General features: G+C 42.7%; 1 protein-coding gene across 6 annotated transcripts in view; it reads right to left on the reverse strand.

Annotated features, from left to right (window-relative positions):
• Positions 1-21,211, reverse strand: part of METTL6 (methyltransferase 6, tRNA N3-cytidine) — a 41,813-nt gene that overhangs the window by 6,797 nt on the left and 13,805 nt on the right. Inside the window, exons 5-6 of one of the 6 annotated variants that reach the window (XM_075143315.1) lie at positions 14,541-14,716; positions 12,196-13,647 (exon numbers count right to left, since the gene is read on the reverse strand). The exons of the other annotated variants lie outside the window; for them this stretch is intronic. Of the exons in view, the coding sequence (XP_074999416.1) occupies positions 13,623-13,647; positions 14,541-14,716 (201 nt within the window). The 3' untranslated portion in view covers positions 12,196-13,622. The remainder of the gene's footprint in view (positions 1-12,195; positions 13,648-14,540; positions 14,717-21,211) is intronic. 6 annotated transcript variants of the gene reach the window in all.

Genomic DNA, 21,211 nt, shown 5'->3' on the forward strand with positions numbered 1-21,211 from the left:
GCAGTGACAGGAGAAATAGGAAATGTCTTTTCTACCCTCCTCTTTAGTTTCCTTTCCAGGCCTGTTATAGCCTAATTTACCTTGTGCCAGAAAATATGATACAGAAAAAAATGTCAGTTTAACAAATTTGAGTTTGATGCCTGCAAAGATCCTAAGGGTCCCCACTTCAAGTGTCTCCTTCCAGATAGGTATGGAAATCCACAAGCCCTTAAAATATTCAAATAATAAAAATCTGTCTCAGCTTTGTAAAAGTGAAATGCTTCCTATGTACAAAGCCTCTTTCCCCCCTCTCCTACCTTTAATAGCAAGATTTTGTGCCCTCCACCCACTGCCTGGCAGAATCATACTCTTCAGTGCTTCCCGTTACATAAAAATGAAGCGATTGAGCACATTGTGTGGAGGAGTGAAGTAGAGTCTGTTTTAGCACCCAACTTTATATATCAGGATAAGAAGTAGTGATTATCTGCATTCCCCTTCCTGCCTTCCCCCATCCCACAACCCGCAGGGGCACGCTGCTGCAGAGCCACATCCCTGCATTTCCACCTTGGTGCCCAAGAGCAGCCCAGAGCAGCACCAAGGCGGTGAAACCTGCCCTGATCACACGGGCAGGTTTTGAAGCCTCACTGCCACAACTGTGCTGCCAGCAGTATCTGACCAAGTGCCTCACATCTCCAAGAGCTGAATAAACACTTTTGGATTGCAATGCAGATAACAGGCTCTCCCTCCCAACTCTGCTCCCCGCTCCTCAACTCTGTCATCTCTACTTCTCCCTCACTATGCAAGCTCAGCCTCTTTTTTTCCACAGTCTTAATACCTTCCCTTTCTTCCTACCATCTCAAGTATCATTTAATGCATTGCTTCCCTCCTTCCTTACTTTGTCCTTCATTCCTCTTTTTCCCTTCTTCCGATCTCCCCAACTTTACAACCCGGAAATCCCTCTCCTAGAAGTGGAATTTGCTGTTCACTCTCTCCAGCTGAAAATTTTCCTCTCATTTCTCTGTTTCACTCCATCTCTCATTCATTTCCCCACACCCCAACTTTCCACCACCAAAACACAGTTTCAGTAGCGCGCTCTCAGCATTGCAGCCCAGACTAGACACCAGTCCTCAGGCTGACCCTCACCCATCCCACCCTTCATCAGCTCTTCCCCACAGGTCCCTCAGCCACGCAGACAAGGCAGGCGTAAAGCAGAGGCTGTTGGGGCTGCCTGAAGGACCTAGGGAGGAACAGAGGCAGCAGCAAGAAGACACAGTGTAGGTTCTGCAAAAAAAATGAAAGCAAAACTGCCCACTGCTTTGGGGACTTCTGAGGATTAGGGAATATCCTTACAGCTTCTACAAATTGACATTATATCTGGAAAGCACAGCATAGATATGCAGGAGCGGGGGGAGGGGAAAGGGTCTTCAGAGTTTTGTGACACTGAGTGGTTCAGATCTCCATCAACTGAAGAGCTCTGAAGGCACATGACCAAATCTTTAAAGCTACCAGATTACAGATATCTGCACCACATGCTTCTGGTCTCACTATCAGCTGAACGGCTTCAGATTTTTCTCTTTCACCAGCAGGTGCAGACAAGTTCCAGACCTAGGCTTAAAAATATTAATTCAAAATTAATACCAGCAAAAAATCTGTTCCAAAGGCTAGGCCAGCTATGGTCTCTCCTGGATGGTAAAAGCAAGCACTCTACCAGAGAATGCCAACAGAAGTAGCTTTGGGTAAGAGACTGAGAGAAGACCCGTACTAGTATTATTGTTATATCTACTTTTCAGGCAAAGCCATGAAGCTATAAAGAGGCCAACTGACTGCAAAAAGGCATGTAAGAATCTTATGGCAAAATTCAAAAGTAGACTTTTTAAATTTTAGTTCAACCTCTCTTCTGGACTCTCCTTTTTGGCATGCTTCATTCTTGCTCTATTCCTCTAGTTCTGCAAAAGGCCTTTTCTCATTTTGAACTAGAATTACCTATTTAAGAGCCATGTCCTACTGCATAGTCCCTAAAAAAACCTCACTAAGATTTCCATAGCACGAGTTACATAACTAAAAAAAAGTAATTCTTGCTACGGTAATAAATTCTTTCAAAAACAGATTTCTTTTGTTCATATATGAACTGTTCCATAGCACTTGCCATTAGCTATGGTTCAACACCAGTGTTTGTCAAAATTATGCAGCTGCATCATTTCATCTCCCACTTTGGGGTCATGTTTGCTTGCCTGTTGCAGAGACTGGAGAATTTTTGCAGTACTGTCTGGAGTATGTTGATCCTCCCCAGACCAGATGAGTCTCTTTTGCCACAGAAATCATGCTTAACCCTAGGAAAGACTAACATATGGTGCTGCAAATTCTTCTCCACTGAAATCTCTCCAATATGAGGGCAGTTTTACAATCCCACTGAATAAGAGTTCATAGGGGTAGAAGTGAAGCATTTCACCTTGGGAGCTCCTGCAACCCCCCCCAACAGTCAGGAAACTCACTTTTTTCCTTTTTTTTTTTTTTTTGAGATGCACTCTCGACCTCCAGAGTGGGAGGTACATAGGATTGCTATGTGTCAGGTAACTGGATTAAAAAACTGCTCCCTTTATTCCCAAAAGGCCATTCATTGTTTTGTTTTCCTTGTTCCATTGACACAAGGAGGTAAGGTGACAATTCCTTTATTCTCAGCCAGTAACTGTATCAGAACAGCACTTTTCCAGCTCAAATGTGCAGACAGGCCATTTCCCAGCTATAACAGGCAGTGCCTATCCCAGGAGCAAGCTCCACAACAGCAGGAAGAGACAAGGGAGCACGCTTCAGCCCTTCAGAAAATCCTGCCCAACAGGACCACGGGGAGCCTGACAGATTGTCCTTCATTAACATGCAGATGAACACAAATCAGTCCACACTGATTATGTTCCTCTGATCTAAAATGTGACCCCTGAGCTCCTTTGGCCTTTCCTCCAATTTCCTCCCATCTTTTCATTTCCTACCCTCCCACACGGTAACACCTTGCAAGTCAGCTGTTAGCACCAGAAGCCATACATACACCCCCGCACCCACACTTCTGACATGCTGCCAAGGCACAAGCAACTCTCCCGTGATGCAAAGTATCTGAATTCCCTGGAAATGGTAGGCATGATGAATACCTGGGGCAGGTTCTGGATAGGACAGCGGGATTTTACATGTCTGAAATTTGATCTGAAAGGATACCTTCATTTCTCTAAACTTTTCACATTGCTTTTTGTAAAAAAGAGATGTTCAGGCACTGTGTCTAGGAAAGGAAAGGATGCCCAGGCAATTTGTTGCCAGGACCATTTCAGCGAATGGACTCAGGAAATCAACGTGGTCACTAGCCAAAACGCAGATAAGGAGGAAGGTGGTTGAAAGGGTTTCTGTTTGACAGGTGTGTGAGGATCATCCAGCCCTTGTTTGGAGAAGGATCCACATATTGCAAAATATTCTGAGAATATGTTTGACAAGCAGATCTCTCAAGACCAAGCCTACCAGAAAGGAGATGGATCTGCCTCCTTGGTCACCATCACAAGAAAGGGTTCAGTGTGCTCAACACCCTGGCGACCCAGAAGGCTTGTCTCTGAGATTTCCCAAGCAAATTGGAGAACTGTCAACAGTGCAAATGCAGTCCTGACACACAGGGACAAAAGTTGCTGTAACTCAGTGTGGCATCCATACTGCTTCCCAGTCCCAGCAAGCAGGACTGGGAGGGAGTCCCAGTATAACAATAGCTGCAGTGGCGCAATCAGTCCTCCCACTGCTGTTGCACAGTGCCGGGGATGCGTGGTGGGACGCAAGCACAGCAACACCCTCTCCAAACAGCAGGAGATTAAACTCATTTTCAGATGCAGGCATTTTGCACAGAGAGCGAAAAGAACAAAGCAGATGTCAGGCGGTCCGCAGTACAGCTCTCCCCTTGCGGGCACTCCTTTGGAGCAATAATTCCTTCAAGGATGGGAAGGGGAGAAAAAACAACCACCCAGCAGTGTGCTAATCTTCACAGACAGAGCAGCTTTAATGCTGTCTAATCCTCCAGAGGCAGGAAACAGCATTTCCTTTGTGCCAAGGATATCAAAATGGTTGAAGGTGGCAAGCTCCACTGACATTAACTTTATTAAAGGAGGGGTATTTCCACAAGCCCTGAGAAGGCTTGGTCAAGAGCCAGCTGGAAACGCATTGCTATGTAAGCATCTACTCGTAACGACAGAAAATAGCAGGCAGATGGGAACTCCTGAAAGAATATATAGGCATCAAGAGTGCATACAAACCAGAGATCACATATCACAGCCACATACATCAATTATACAGCTATCAAACAATAGCATAGCAGCAGCAATGTGAGCAATGTGAGCAGCTAATAATTGCCTTTTATTCTTTTTAAATTAGGCTCCTGTATTATTTTGCTGCAGCTATATAATTAACTTGTATTCTGAAGGGGGAAGTGGTGCCCCTCGATTGTCGTTACAAGAATGCCAAACCTTCTTGAGCCACTTCCTCAGCAGAGAATGATTTTTCCATGTAAATTGGATGCAGAAGTGAAAGTAAAATTCTCAGTAAAATTCTGAGTAGTAAGAGCCTGCATTTAATTAAACCTTACTTTAAATAACAGGAGTATTCACATTCTACTCATAGACACTTTCCTGCATCTAAATATCAAATAACTGTCACTTCACAATGGCATTGAATATAAAGTCAGTTCCTAAACACCTTTAGGTAATGCACAGGAAACATCATCTTGAATTCACATTGGTATGTCAGTACATCTCAGCCAGCCTTGCCTAAAACACCTCAGAAATAGCAGCTTGCACTATATGTCACTGCCTAGAGTCTCGTCGTAGAAATCGGCATAAATCTAAGTTATTTTTTAGGATCAGATACTTTTGTTATTTATATTTGGTCCTACAGAATTTCTGAAGTGTTTAAAACAGTTGCAGACATTGCCTCCTTCTTGTGCAAAATGGAAAGTTATAACTCTGAATCAAGGATCTGAAATACAAAGCTCTAGTATTGTAAAGAAGCAGAAAATTCCAATGCATTCGTCTCCCTTTCCTGGAGAACAGTTCAATTATAATCATGTCCCCAAGCAGATTTTGCACTGAATCACTGAGACATCTGCTAGGGAAATGAACACAAATCTGTATCTGCATGCAGCAAATACATTGGCAAGGTTGCAATGGGGGGAAGGGAAATTAAGCGTCACTTTTCACACAAACTAGAAAATGACAGCTTGTCACATCCATGAGTAAATACTAGCAGAAGTGAGAGGAGGCAAGATGCTTCTTCACCTTTTCCCCCCACCATAGTGTTACAAAGATACAGATTAAGGACAAAACTGTGGCTTCTTATCCCCTGCCTACAATAGCAGCATCTGGACGCGTATCACCCCCCGGAACGCTAACAATAATCGATCATATTCGCCACTCACACAGGTTAGCAGAGCTCCACTGAGCTCAAGGGAGCTGAAGAGCCAGTCCAACATGCCAGAGCTGCGGGGGGACGGTGGCCAGAAGAGCCCCGAAGAGCTCACAAAGGGTGAGAGTACTGAGTAACCTCCTTCGGGTCACTTATGGGGAAGAAGGATTGCCCATAGCCTTGTCAGCAGTGGGGACAATGTTATGATACAGAAGCAAGGGGCTTAGTCATGACTTGCCTACATGCAAAAATCATGATATAATGTAGTACAACCCTCTTTGTACAGACAAAGACACCCAGAAGACAGGCAAAGTTAGCTCAAATTCCCCCGTGTTTCCTCAAGGACAGGAGTATGCCCACGGACAATTGCTGTAGACCCACACACACGCTATAGCTTGCTTGCCTCTCTGAGCCCACAGGCACAAAGGTGAAGACCTTTCCCACCTTCTTTCAGTCCAACATGCAAGGCTTCACCGGTTGCATCACATGGCAGGGCACAAGGTTGGCTCCCAACCGCAGGATGGAGGAAGGGCCACGGTATGAAGCTACTGACAGAAAATCACCTTCTAGCAAGAGGTCCCTTGGCTCCAAAACCTACCCCAGCTGCACCATAACACTGCGGCCTCTCCTCCATCCCAGTCACACACAAGGCTGGAGATGAAGGCAACGCAGCAGAGCACGCCTAAGACTTAAATACCTAAGTCTCATGCAGGATGTACAAGATGGATCTGACCTTACACCCATGTGGGAAACAGCAACATCATTCTAAGCTCCTTTTAAGCTAATGATACCATTTACACAGGGTTACAGCTGTTTTGGGAGGAAACAGGCTCTCTACCAAAAATACATAAATGGGTACAAAAATTCTGCATATCACACCTTCACCTATAAGAAATGGATTGCATTAATACTTAACAGTATCTCATTGCTGAAGCAGAGCAGCACTGCACTTTCATCGATTATGGCTTGTTTTCAGGTGCACCTTCCCCACACCCAAAAGCCTGTGTTCAAGTGTATATTGTATATTCTGTGATTCATATAGGTAAGATTAACATGACTATAAAAAGGGTATTATTTCAGTTCCTTTTTAAAGAAATGTACAACCTTCCACCAACTCTTCCTTGTGCTTTTACAGTGAGAATTTGTTCCTAATTGGTATCCAGGTGTGCACAGTCAGATCAATTCCTCTTCAAAAAAGAGGGCTGCTTTTTATCCTGATGAAAACAGATACTACAGACTTCATTTACAGGATCTGATTTTTAAAACTACTGTAATCAGGCTTTGATGCAACCACTCTGATAAGAGATGTGTGGCTAATGTGTTTCCTAATTTTTTGGTAATTCAAGTACAGACAAAGTAAATAAATGGTTTAAAAATAAGCAAAACTTTAGGAACTTGGACACCGGTGATGAGCGCTAAATTCAGAGCTCAGAATTCTCCTCTGGAATGGCATTAGTCCGTATCCTCCTACTTCTCCACAATCCTAATCTTTAAAACTTAAGATAAATGTACATAAAGAAAACTTTGAAATTTGGACTCCTGACCTGAATTTGCTTTCTCGTGTCAGATAAACTTTAAACTTTCAGGAGTCACATATTTACAGTCTGATTTCACAACAAAGAACATCGATTCTTCTATTCAGTAGAAAAATAGAAACACTTTCTCTAAGAAAGCTGTATGCTATAGTTTACAATGAGAAACTGCTTGAAAAAAGTAGAAAAGGAACGGTAGGGGTTTTTTTAAACTATGTAAAGAAAGGTTGTTCTTAGAACTGCAAGAATTCTTTACATTGGATTAATTTAGTAAGCACACTGAAATACTTTTCTACTAAATCACCGTTTTCAGCCAGGCACTTTAAATTGATATTTTCGCAAATCCACGCGGTCGAACTGGAGGGCTGTTGGCTAAAGCCATCCCACTGCCTGTTTCAAAACAGAGGTGGAGAACAAGTGTATGATCTGCCAGATACCTCCTCCTGTGCTTGCCACAGTCTGACTGAGAGCCAGGCTGCTGCTGCCACCCCTGCCTCAAGCACTGAAATGGAAGATTGCTATATGAGCATGCACAGAGACAGCAAAGAAACACCTGTATGCCCTGAAGGGGAAAAATAAGTGCAGAGAAAGAAATAAAATTTGAGTTTTAAAACTACTCTTCCTTCCAAAAAATGTATTAAAAGGGTCTCATAGCTGTTTTACACACAGATGGACAAGCAATAAGAAGTCAGCAAGAAGTTCAAAAGACACTGACTGCTTTTATCTGCCACACAGTTTGCTTTCGAGTCTGCAGTTCTGTGTGGCTTCTCAGATGAGCAGATCTCTCTTCTAGGTGTTTCTAACACGCCTACTGACTTAGATTCCTATCCTGTGAATACTAACAGTCATTACATGTATGCATTCTTGTCTGCAGTATCCAGAATATATTTTATGTGCATTATACCTAGGACATCTTTAAAAACTATAAGCACTGAAGAGGGACACACATGAAACACAGCAGAGTTTTGTGAAATATTTCTGTTAAAATACAAAAAGTCCAGCAGTTTTTAAATCAGGAAATCCTAAATAGGTTTCCCCCATCAACTCCAGGTACCACGGTACATTTCCCACCTCTTCATCTACAAGAACTGCAGGGGAGGGGAGAAGGGAATTCTGCAGCTTCTGCATAGTATAGCCAAATATTCTACTCCTCCCCACAAAATGGCTTAAAATAGATTTACAGTACAGCCTCATTTTGGAGGTCTTACTATCTTATTTATGCCACTGTTTCAAGCTCTGTAACTCAGAGAACTGGGAACTGAGACTACACTTCTGGTAACGAGAACCGAGTTTGTCATACAACAGCCTGAACCAGGACTGCAAGAAAAAAGAAAAAGGAAAATGATGAAAGTGGGCTGCATATTGAGAAGACAGCATAGAGTAGAGAGCTGAGGTAGCACACGAAACCTTATTTCCACACTGCTTGCTTATTTTCTCTTCTAATGGTGTCCAAAGTGGGTTTTTGTCTTTCTTGTACTGTGTTTGTTCCTTACTTTAAGGCCAGCTGAACAACATTTTTTTTTGTTGGGACCTGAGGAACTCAGGGCAAGACATGAAAGCTTTCTTGAGAGCTAAAGCCAAGTCTTGCCGAGTGAAAAATCATCACTATTTATACTGACTATGAGTTTGAGCCTCACACTGCTCTATGGTATGTTATACCAAGAGCCTTGAGCCAGCTAGAGATGCTTGGGAAAACAAGAAGAGGGGAGTCACCTCTGACTGCCTGCAGATCTCAGCCTAGTCTGACATCCAGGCTACGCTCCTGCCCGAGAGCACAGAGAATCAGAGCTGAAAACAAGCAAACACAGCCAAGAAACTCCAGCCTCAAGAAAAACCTCCCTCTGGTCCTTTTCTCATGTCCTTAACAGACTGTGAGAGTGGCCAAAATACCTTCAGAGCTGCTTAACCTAGCATTTTCTCCCTTGTCCACACCCTTGCAGGGCAGCACAGTTGGCAGCCATTTAGCCCCAGCTAGTCTCAGTATACAAGCTCAGTGATACGCATCTGCTAGTGAGCCTGGCCCATCACTCTCTACTGCTTAATCCTCCCCTGCCTCAAGAAACAGGAGCTGCTATCTAAGTTTCTCCAAACAGATTTTGTGTGTGTAAGGCACTACCATCCATTTGCTAGCCAGCTTTAAGTTAATTAGGCAGGCGTTACCTGGCCAGTGTAAATCCCACTGGCCAGGTAACTCTTAGGAGCAAAGCAAACTGCTTAGAGCACCGCTAGCAGTAGCACTTATGTTGCCTTGCATCGCTGTTGACTTTTGTCTGTGTTCATGTTATAGTAAGGATCCTCACCTGAAGCAACTCTCTAGGTAGTAATTAGCTCTACCCATGCTTCTCTGGTAGTTACAGTTACAACATTTGTTTTCTGGAACCAAAGCAGAGACCCACCAGCTTGTGTGCTTTTTCTCATACATGCCGGAGCCAATAATTCAAACAGGCTTCTCCTCTGTTTTGCCAAACAGCTGAAGCTCATTGTCAAATCTCTCACTTCTCTTCAGCTGGGCTGCTTTTCCTCTCACCCCTACTTTTTGAAGGGAACATGACCCAAAATTGGGAAATAGGCACTGGTCCTGGCTCTACAGAGAACAGGTGCTTTCTTTGCACAAATGTCTGCAAGCACCACTTGGCTGAAAGAAATTAGAACATAAGCTTACAATGAATGAGGTTTCCTCTCTTTCTGTCCAGCCTCACAAACCAGGCTGCATTACACGTAGGCTCACAGACCAATTAATGCAATTGAGGATCTTTAGTAGCCTAAGAGCTTGCTGAGATGGGAACAAACAGCTGAAAGGAAGAGGTTGGATGACATACTCGGCATAGCTGTATGTGAAGAATGACATGAAACTGTCTGAACTCACTAGTCAGCGTAACAAGGAGCCAGAGAAGGCCGTTACTGCTCATAAACAAAAAATAATCTGAATTGTCAACATTTTTGTTAGTGCTTAATAGAAAAAGGAGAAATTGAAAGAAAAAAAACCAAAGAGATGTTGAATAAGGGTATAGTAAGGAGCAATTAACCCCATGTTGGTTGTAGAGCAATTTCCTCCAGCACATCCTCTTTGCAAATGAGGCACAGCAGGAACTGGGACCAATGGAGGCAGCAGTGCTTTTGCCAGAGCATTTACCAGTAAAGCTTCTCTTCTATAAATGATAAATAAGAACAGGGGTGACTAAATCCTGGTAGTTTCAGCCCAAATTTGGGTTCCACTGTTCTAAGTACCACATAAACATACAGGAAGTCAAACCTGCCCCCAAATATTTGCAGTCTGAAGGCAGTAAAACTAGAGGAGGAAGGAAATGTTTATCACGTACAAATGGCAAATGCTAGTTACATAGTAGCTTGTATCACTGAAGGGAGAATGAAGCCAGGCAAGTCAAGTTGCTGAGGGGAGGAGAATTAGAAGAAGGATGTTATGGAAAAGGGGGAAAAGGGCTGGATAGGAGGTGACTTGCTTATGGGCTCAATTTCCTGGTTCAGAAATCACCCTGAGCCAGGCAGGCACAGAGGTCTGCCTCGTACAGTTTGCGGGCTACAACCATGCACTCCTGTGCAGCATGGGACTCTGCAGAGGACTCTCCCAAAAGGTGCAGCACTGCTTCCCTTCCCAACCGTGCACAGCTGGTGCTCATCAGCATCCACACACTGCATGGGCCTGATCACTCAGAGCTTCTGTCAGTTAATAAAATACCTATCTCACAATTGTCTGTGAGAGAAGGAGAGCCGCGCAGTGACCCAGACTGCCAAAGCAGATCTCTGTATAAACCTTTGCTCCTCTTACTATTTATTGTCCTTTGAATTTTCCAGTGAAATCTCTGAAGTGCCAAGAAATCCCAAATGGCAACTTAAGGCTATCAGGATGAGTATACTCCATAATACAGCCACATGGGAGTACCCACGGGGACCCTTCTAGCTCTCCCCCTGCCCGCACAGCTACGCTCCTTTTTAATGAAAACAAGGACTTCAAGAGAGAGGAGGGGAAATGGTGCATAAATAAGCTTATCCCAACATTCAGTCATTTGGGGGCCAGCGTGCAGGCCCAAGTCCTACAGTTTAGCTACAGCCTGAGAAAGCAGTGTCACAGGAATGCGGGAGGTTTAAAAACATGCATGCACTTTTTTTAGGCTAGGAGCATCTTCTAGAACTTTGCTGGTGCACTAAGCTTAAGAAAAATATTTGACATCTTCAAGCATTTTTCTTCTAGCTCATAGAAAAACGCTCCCTTTCTAAATACTTATTAAATTTATTTGGGTTCATATATGAAGTGGATGATTCTGGGCTTTTGCCCTTGTCCTGGTTTTGGCTGGGATGGAGTTGATTTTCTTCCTATTAACTGGTATAGTGCTGTGTTTTGGATGTAGTGGAGAATAATGTTGATGACACACTGATGTTTTGGTTGTTGCTAGGTATTGTTTATGCTAATCAAGGACTTTTCATATTCCCATGCCCTGCCAGATGTGCAGGGGGCTGGGAGGGAGCGTGGCCAGGACGGCTGGCCCAGCTGGCCAATAGGCTATTCCATACCATATGACGTCATGCTCAGCATATAAGGCTGGGTGAAGAAGGAGGAGGGGGGGGCGTTCGGAGTGATGGTGTTTGTCTTCCCAAGTAACCGTTACGCGTGATGGAGCCCTGCTTTCCTGGCGATGGCTGAACACCTGCCTGCCGATGGGAAGTGGTGAACGAATTCCTTGTTTTGCTTTGCTTGCGTGCGTGGCTTTTGCTTTCCCTATTAAACTGTCCTTATCTCAACCCATGAGTTTTCTCACTTTTACCCTTCTGATTCTCTCCCCCATCCCACCCAGCAGGGGGGTGAGCGAGCGGCTGCGTGGTATTTGGCTGCTGCCAGGTTAAACCACGACAGCCCTCTACCACAATAATGAGAAAATGGGTATCCATTCTGTTAGTTCCCCTGTTGATTTTGTGATTCCTAGTGTAATCAATCTGCCCATCTCTCCCCAGATTTCAGCCTCAGGGCAAGGAGAACTTTACTGTGAAAGGCTGTGAATTATGGGACAGTTGGACTATCTTTATTTGGTGCTGTATTACAAATATTGCTGATCTATGAACACACTCTCAAATTCTTCTATAATTCTTTTTTGCCTCCCACCTCTCTAATGGGTATAGCCACATGAGGAGTTCAACAACTAGGTAAGTCCCAGATTCCCATTACAACTACTGTCCTCCCCTCCCCGCTCCCCAGCGAACTGTAATAGTGCCCACTCACAACTTATCAAGATAATCAATTCACATCTCTTACCATCATTACTTAGACTTTATCTTCAGCCTCATTGTCACTGTTCCAATGTTGATATTCCCATTTCTGATGTTATATCAGTTTGTGCCCCATTGGCTAACTCATTGCTAACACATGTCCTATTTGCTTTAGGGGAGATTAGTCTATATAGCTTCAGCTGCAGCATTATCCACTTTTCCTTCCTTCCTGAAGCTATCCTCCAGTCCAACCTATACTTACTGCTGCCACTAGCAAATAATACAACCCCCAGGTGTTCTTGTATCCTTCTTTCAAATGCTGCATTGTCTTGGCTCACAATGTTTGCCAGAGTCTCTGCATCATCACATTTTGTTTCTTGAGAACCCAATTTTGTGCTCCGGCATGCCTTTCTGTGTTAGATCTCCTTACTTGTAGGCTGTAGTTTTCATTTTCTAGTACCTCCACAGTATTGGACAGTTGTTCAGCCTTCATAAATTTCATAAACTGGTCTGGGTGTTTTCCTCTGCTTTGCAAATTACAATTGATCAATATAACTGGTCAGTTTTGTGTTCTCTAGTAATAATCTTTCTCTGATTGCTTTGTCCCAGATCCCAGTCAGCCTATGGCAATTCATCAGGGACTATGTTAACTCCCTTAATGAAAAAGCTGGTGCCTCAGTTTGCATTTTCATTCTGTATTCCTGTGTTAAAAACAAAACAAAAAAACCCACCCTCACCTCTTATCTTTATTTGGTTAATGTCATGGAGGGTGAAGCATGCCTCAAAAGTCTGAGAGACATCGACTGATTCAGAATGTGAGAGAAAAAAGAAATCTCATGACTATCTTCATTTTTGCTGGTACCCACTGTCTGCATAAAAGGCTTTTTCAGTTGGCCTCTGCTTTTCCAGAGAACGTCAGCTGTGGTGGCATTTTTAGCTGTGACATTTTCCCCACTCAGAATATTTTCTTAGTCCATTATACTCCGTGTACCATCTGCTGTACAATAGTCATACACTGCCAAGAAGCCTGGCCACAGTCCGCTTTATTCAGTGGACGAGTCCTAATTGCTTAGCCTGGCACAACATGAGCCACCGCATAGCACAGCATCCAATTCCAACTGCTTGTGCCACAGTTTCTCAGGGGTACAGCGCTCCAGCACAGTCTCAGAGGCAGCTGTGACCACCGATTAGTTCCAACACAGAACAGTCACGCTTCCATTCAACTTCTGTGACGAGAGGAGGGAGCGACCGCTCTGTAGGCCTCTGGATGCCTTTTGTTCCCAGTTTCACGCTGGGAACATGGCAGAAAGGAAGAGGCCGTGAGGCTGGGAGCTGAGCAAAGCACTGCACATCCAGGATACAAATTGTCCAAGTCATTCTGCTGTCCTGCCTATTGCTAAAGAGTGCTGGAGGGGTGAGGAGCAGGAAGGCTGGGGTTATGGTGTTGTCTCTAGCTGCGAATTCAATGCAGCCTCAGTATGTGCCAGGATGATCCACCCTGTTGAACAAAAGGCAAATGCCAGTTTTAGTACCCCTCATGGCAGGCTGTGTGGCTGTTGGCTCTGAGCACCTGGCTTGGTGCAAGTGCTGTAGAACGCAAGCATCCTGTCTCATCCTTCTCCCTTGCGAGGTGACCTTGGCTCCGCAGGCAGTGACCAGACCAACCTGCCAACAGAAACACCACAGTGCAGGGTACCGCTCAACATCCCTGCTCCACTGCTGTTTCAGTGTCTGCTGAAAAGAGGTGCCACGGCTGAACACAGTCCTGACCTAAGTGGGGAAACTTCACAGTCCCATGGCTCTGTGACACCTCAGCAGCCTGTGTTAACCAGAAAGGGAAGACCTCTTGTCCTGCCCAACTACACCAGTACGCTGTCAGCTGGCTTTGTCTCTGGGTCTGCTGCTCTCTCAGCCTGTACAGACACACGAATGTTGACATGACAATGACACATTTTCTTTTTGATCACTGGCTATTTAGAGAGGAAATGGTAGGCCAGATACTACTTCTACACAGTGGAAATCAGGACAAGTTTAGTGGACTGGGAAGGAAGAATAATACAATGTCTAGGACTCCAGCACCGCACTATTAATAGTCACTTGTAAACCCCTATTGCAGTTCCCGCTCATTGCCCAAAGTAACCTTTTCTTGAAGTGTCTCAAGGCCTGAACCCATGGGATGCTGTGGTCCCTCCATGGAAGTCAGTCAGCATTTTGTAGGATCAGGCCCTTGGTATTTGGTAATACATAAGAAGGCTCTGAGCAAGAAAGCCCACAAGAAGACTTAATGGGTATACTGCTTGGAGAGGGGCCAGGAAAGAACTGTGCCGGAAGAGGCTGCCTGTGCGAAGAGACACTTCTCCCAGGCTGAACGCACCAGTTAGTCCCACTCACCACTGTCCTGGGAAGTAGGAAAAAGCAGCTCTTAGTCTGTTCCATTTCTGCCTATCATCCAGTGCTGGGAAGGAAACATCTAGGATACAGCCTCTGCGCTTTGCTTGGTGACAGGTTTCACTCCAAGAAGCCTTTCCATGGAGCTCCTTATTTTGGGGTTGGCAGATCCCACTCACCTATGCAAAAAGCAAGGATAAGCTAGTCCTAAATAAAGAGAAGTGAAAGTGTAAGAAAGGCAAGGAGAGGAGCTGCGTTTTTACAGATCGGTTTCTGCACTGGCAGATAATTAGGAGTTACACTAATTCAAATATTTAATATCCAAAAGAATTACTGTTGCATAAAATGCAATTGAGGCAGTTTTACATGTAGCTTATTAGCGCTGCCTGGTAACGGATTATACTAAACACACAATGTTTAAAGCAAGATATAAAGCCAGCAAGACGTAAATGTAATTTTATTCTATTCTTCCTCTTTCCCTTGAAATGAGGAGGGCTTGCTGGAAACAAAATGGGGATTACTAGAGTAGGAGAAACTGTAAAATGGCAAACTAAACTACAGCCGAGTTCACACAGTAATTAATGAGAGAGACAGCCTCTCTGGTCATGTGCATCTTATGCAGCTCTGCTTGAACGGCTGCTCAACTGGAGAGCAGCTCATCTATAAAATAAAAGAAGTGGGAAGAAAACAGGACCAGTTCATACAAACAGAAATTTGCCTAAAATTTTTGAGGAGTTAAAAAAATATTGCATTAAGGTACTGCATTTTGAAATCTGTATCTTAAGCCACTGTAGTTTCTAAGGTAACAGTTTAGTGGAACTCAGATTAAACAGAAACAAACCACAAGCTGTCAATGCAACAAATTATTGCCTCATGGGTAGATGCAATTAGGATCCCTGCTGCCATTAACAGTAATAGTATTTCATCTTACTCTCTCTCACATTGTGGTAAGAACATTCTCCCTAAATAACAAGTATCTCTGAGATGCAACCATATTTTCTTTAAAAAAATAGTTTTCATTCTTTAAGATCCAAGAGCTATTTAAGTAGACAAAAAGATGACTTAACTGCATATAAGAAAAGATTCTAGCTGTCTTGTCTATAGTTAATCATTACCAGCTCCTCCTACCAGTGTGTTAAAGATGTAGACAATTCAGTGCTAGGGTTAAAAGGAAGGTAGCACTGCTAGTGACTAGTGCCATCTTGTGAACAAAATCCCAAACACCCTTCCTTCACCCTTTTTAGTCAAATTGTACCTATGCAGCAGGGTAGAGGAATCCTACTTTTGCACAAATAAGTAACTTCATGATAAGAGCTCCACATTTAGGCATAAAACATGAGATTAAGCCTCCAACCAGGCCAAATAAGAGCTCGACAAAGTAGAGACAGTCTCGAGAGAAGAAAGTTATTTTACAGTACGGCTGACAGTAACAGAAGCTATTCCTTTTTCACTGCATTGCAAACAATACCTAATGTTGCCCTTACTCAAGAAATGCACATCATGTCAGCCACAGACTGCTAACCAACACTGACAGACGTAAACTTTCCTTCCTTTTTTAGGTCAGTTTCTTTTTTAAAACCTATGTTTCTTCTGCACCCGGGCTTCAAACAGCAGTGGAAGAAAAGGTTGCACTAAAATTACCGAATGTAAAGGGATTTAGGCTATAAATCCAGCAGGCTGCCAAACACAGGGATCACCAACTCTCCAACCTCCCTACAGACTCCACGAGGGTTGGATTTGCTGTGTTCTGACCAGGAACAAACTCCTGGAAAGACAGGAGAGAGCAAGGAAAGAGCAGCAAAAGACAGAAGAGATCAGGTGAAGAGCAGCACTGCCACTTCCCGTAACATACTAACATTTTTATTATAGTGTCTGCTCCTGGCACCATGCAATTGTAACTGAAACACTTCTGCTTAAAACAAAAATACTTATTTTGTATCCCTCATCAAGGCACTTTTATATCTTTTTCTCTCCCCACACCCCATCTCATGGATTTTGAGTACCTACTTCATCAGTTTTTATGATCAGGATTGACTGTATCAGTGGATCCTCTTTTCCCAACATCAAGGGTCAGAAGGGGAGGCATGCATTGGATCTCCCATCCTAAAGTGTGATTCGTTTTGCCATCTAGGAGTTGCAACAGCTCTCAAGGAAGTCAGATGAAGTTTTCCCATTGACTTTGATAGAAGAAGCAGTAGCCTTTTACCATGTCCATTTCCAATCCGGGAAAGTACTTTCCTTTCACCCAATCCTTTCCTTTTCAAGGATGCATTGTGGTTACCTATTCATCTGCTAGACTTTGAAAAACCTGATGGTTGTAGCAGGAGAAAAAAATAGGAAGACTTAGAACTCACAATGAAAGCAGCTACTGGTTTCCCATGTACCTTTTTTCACTCCAAGCTCATTCTGTCCTCCCTACCAGGCAGAAAGTGAGAGGCAAGGCTTGAAATCACCCAGGAAACCAACAGAAGTGTTGGGAATGGTACGCTTGTCTTCCAAATTGCAGTGAAAAGACATTCAGGAATCATGTTTTTCTTCATCAGAGCTAGTATCTCTCATTAACAGAGGACCTGCTCTGCAGTAAGATGGCTTGTTACGTACTGAACCCAGATACGGGAAACAATTTCTTCAGTCTGGTTTTTACAGTAATTTAAATTTGAAGTGGGGAAAATACTAATCTCTATGTCTTGTCACAAACAGGATAACGTCCTTTCTTCCTCTTCCTACCCATCTTGCATAATTGAATGGTTACAATTTTTAGGACAGGGATTGTCTCTTACTCTCTGTGCCTACAGCACCCAGAACAATGCTGTCCCATTCATGAGTCTCCAGATACTGCCACAACAAGCATGTGGTGAACATTTTTAAAGGGATTTGTTTAAAAGAATCCTCTTCGGAAGATGCCATATCTTAAACTTGACATCCATTCACCCTGGTTTCAGACACTCTCCTGTAGTCTTGTACAATCTACCATTTCAGCACTTTATATTTCTTTCCACCTCCTGTAATATTCAACACATTCACCATAAAAATCAACAGCAATAAAAACTTAGCTAAAGTAAGGACATACAATGTTAAAGGCTCCGGGAAATGTCAAATCAAGCCACAAAACCAAATTTCACATACTTCATTCATATTTATGACTCATACTTTACTCATATTTATGACCGTAGTCAACAGTAACATATTTCCAACTCTTTACAAGAGTACATGAAACAAAACCGTATCATCACGGTAATAGACAGTTATACTACTGCTACCTGTGCTGCAAAACCATTTGAGTATCCCGGGAGCAAAGTCTTGCATTGCACATCTTCAACTTTTTTTGTTTGGTATTTAAAAACAAATAATGCCACTGTTGCAGCTACAGTTTTACTTGCAGGCTTTTTGAGCATGCCAGTCACATTCTAGCTCCTCTTTCTAAATTTTTGAAAGCTGTTTGTTTTGTTTTTTTTTTTTTCTTTAAAGGATATTCATCTTTGGATTTTTATTGCAGTACTACAAAATACTGCCTGACATTGCATTTCCTGCCAAACAACAGGCTAGCCTGGCACGTGAACAAACCATGTTGCTGCTAGCATTGACAAAGCAGTCTTGCTCCTTCAATTCATCAGTCATTCACAAGAAGCCTTTCTTTTACAGAAGTACTAATACATCTTAAAATCTGTTATAACTACAAAATCATTCCATCTCGCTGATCTACTATTGGTGACCAGATCAGACAAAGAGCTCCCATAAGAAGTTTTTAATGAATGAAGTATAAACTGTGCACTACAGAATCAAGGCAAAAGCTCTCAGTACCACTACCCGTTGACAAGCTTACCCTGTCTTCAGTGAGCTTTTGAGAACGACACTGCCCTACTTCAAGAGATAAATGTAGCTCATGTTGTAGAGTCTGTTTGTGGTATTTTCTTTTCCTTTAGGGTTCAGTTATGCTCTTTTTTTTAAACCCTTTATTTAGTGGCTTGGAAAGGGTCCCTTGAGTAAAAGGGCAGGCTAGTATTTTCTATAGAGGAAAGTATGTTTGCAAGAGGAAGATTTTTCAGTATTTCTAAAATACATTCTGGCTCTGTATCAGCTTGATTGTTTCAATTTACTTCAAAGTGGGTTCTTCACTCAGTTCTGAGTTTTACTCTTATTTCTAACAGGCTTTCTCTTGGCCATCATGTCCCAGCCAAGTACAGACCAAGAATATACAGACGGTTGCTGATCCTTAATTTATTAGCTGCTTTCAAAATCAAAGACTGAAACTGTTACTGGAAGCTGTTCCAAAGCCAACAAAGACTTCCAGTGGTGGCATACACTGTGGGGCAGAGGGTATGCTACTGTATCAGGTGGAGAGTCTAAAACATCTGCATATTAAACTTCCAATAAGTGATTCACATTCATCCAGACAAGGTGACAAACGTGGTGTTCCCTGGGGGCCAGGTCCTAAAGGACATTACAGAGCATTCTCAAATGTTGAATGTGAAATGTGTGTTTAGGTACTTTAGCCAGCTGGTCACTACTAAGTCTAAGAAGTTATACAGGATTTCGGGTTTCAGAACTTTCTGAAGATAATTCAGAAAAAATTGGTGGTAATGGTTTGGTGGCTTCTTCGAAGTATTTTTATGTTCCTATGAAATTTGCTTTACTGATAAAACGAGCAGAACGGGACATTTATTGTATTTGTGCGGAAAACAACTCTCCTTTCCTTCCCCCCATCCCCTTCCATCCTGCTTTTGAATACTCTGGGTTTAGCAGCACAGCAACAGCTCTGGTATATTTAAAATAAAAAGGCTTCTATTAGATGATAAAAATTCCAATTAAATGTCATCTTTCACACAAAAGCTTGAAGCCAAAATTGGAAAAAAGCCAACAAAAAAAAGCACGTCAAAATCCTTACATTTCAGATGCACAACAATCCCATTTGCATGAAGATGATATTACCCCACTGAAGAGCAGCTTCTCTACTATTCAAAATCTACTACCGAAATCCAAGGGTCCAGAGAAGTTGACTGTAGAAAAATACTGAGTGGAGCCTAGACAGTAGGCAGGCTGTGACTTGTCTACTCTCTGACTTTTCCCTATAATTACCCTCAGCTATTCCTGTTCTAAGTTCTCTGGATACCATAGGTATTGGAAACCTGAGCTGGAATTGATAGCTCACATCTAGCTCAAACAAGGATAAGACAGCAGAGACACCCCAGAGTGGGAACTCTGAAAAAGCACTGAAGTGACGGTGAAGTATAAAGCTTCTTACAAGTCAAGGAAGAAAAACAAACCTGGATTTATACTTTGTCACACAGCTGCCTTTCCAAATCTTTCACTTTACATATTCTACAAGCATGCATTGGTTACACCTGTGTCTTTGGCAAAGATCTTCAAAAGCGACTCAGTTTTCCAAGGGTGAGACCTAAGACTTGCTGGAAAAGGGGGTAAACGTTTCCAATCCACGATCATTTAAGTAAAAGTACACAAAATCATTACTCATTTGGAAAAAAACCACACACACTTCTCCTCGTGCTCTATCTTCCCTGATTTCACAGCAGCAGTATTTTCTCCCCACTGCAAACACAACGAATGGTGCACATCAACCTGGGAAGTGGGAGTGAAAAAACATTCTCTAATGGAACATCTCACCTGGCTAATAGCTTTTATCTTTGCAAGCAATGCCTCCTCACAGCACAAGCTCACCATCTGCCTTTGTCCTAATAAATGAACTCACATTACAAATACAGAGCGCAAACATACACATATCCTGAACCTACTGCACCCAAAGGCCAGATGTTTTTGCAGAATGTATAACTAGTAAATGTTTGCTCCCAAATGTTTGAAATGGCTCACTATCTTTCCTAATAATAACAAGCATAACCAGTGAAAAATTCATCATAGCTACACTATGGGAGGTAAAAATCCACAAACATTGACTTACCTATTTTCATTAACTGCATCTTCATACTACCTTTCCAATATAAAATTCTGCTTCCCAGATCATCTTGCGTGTTTTACTAATATTGCACACAATTAAATGTTACCCTTCTGCCTGCCTAGTAACATTAGTCTAGTTTTGCAAGCTACAGGCTTTCATGCCCGACTTTCACCTTTTAGATGAACAACTCATTTAATTGCATGTCATCCCTGGCCTGTGAAACTCAGAAAACTTTTTTTCTCCCAGAAGCTTAAACATAATCTTACCTTTTTTCCTTCACATACTGGTGCTCAACACTGATATCCTCTCCAAATATATATACCTTTCAAATAACTCTTCCAGTAAAATACTTCCTAACTGGTAATTTGTATCTCTCAATATATTCAGATGTACAAACTGTACAACAAGTCAAGAAAAAAAAGAACATCAGTTAGGCCTATAAATGATCTTTCAGATTTCATATACCAGTTTCCTCCCATGAGACCAAGGCTGCATGTTTTACAGTTGGCTGTTGATGCTTATACATGCTAGAGTTTCAGGTCCCACTTTTGTAGCACTTTGTTTCATAGGAATGATGCACAATCAACCATGGGGATAGTGTTTTATTAACTGCTTAAATATTATGCCTTTGGAACTCAAGGAACCTTCAGGTACCTGAAAGATGCACAGAAGTAGCCTTTTAGTTATCAAATGAACCACACAAAACACACTGTGATACCGCTGCTTTAAAGTTCAAATGGATTTTTCTCAGTAGCCCTATTCC

This window comes from Calonectris borealis, chromosome 2 (genome assembly GCF_964195595.1).
Source record: "Calonectris borealis chromosome 2, bCalBor7.hap1.2, whole genome shotgun sequence".
In the NCBI taxonomy this organism is placed as follows: Eukaryota; Metazoa; Chordata; class Aves; order Procellariiformes; family Procellariidae; genus Calonectris; species Calonectris borealis.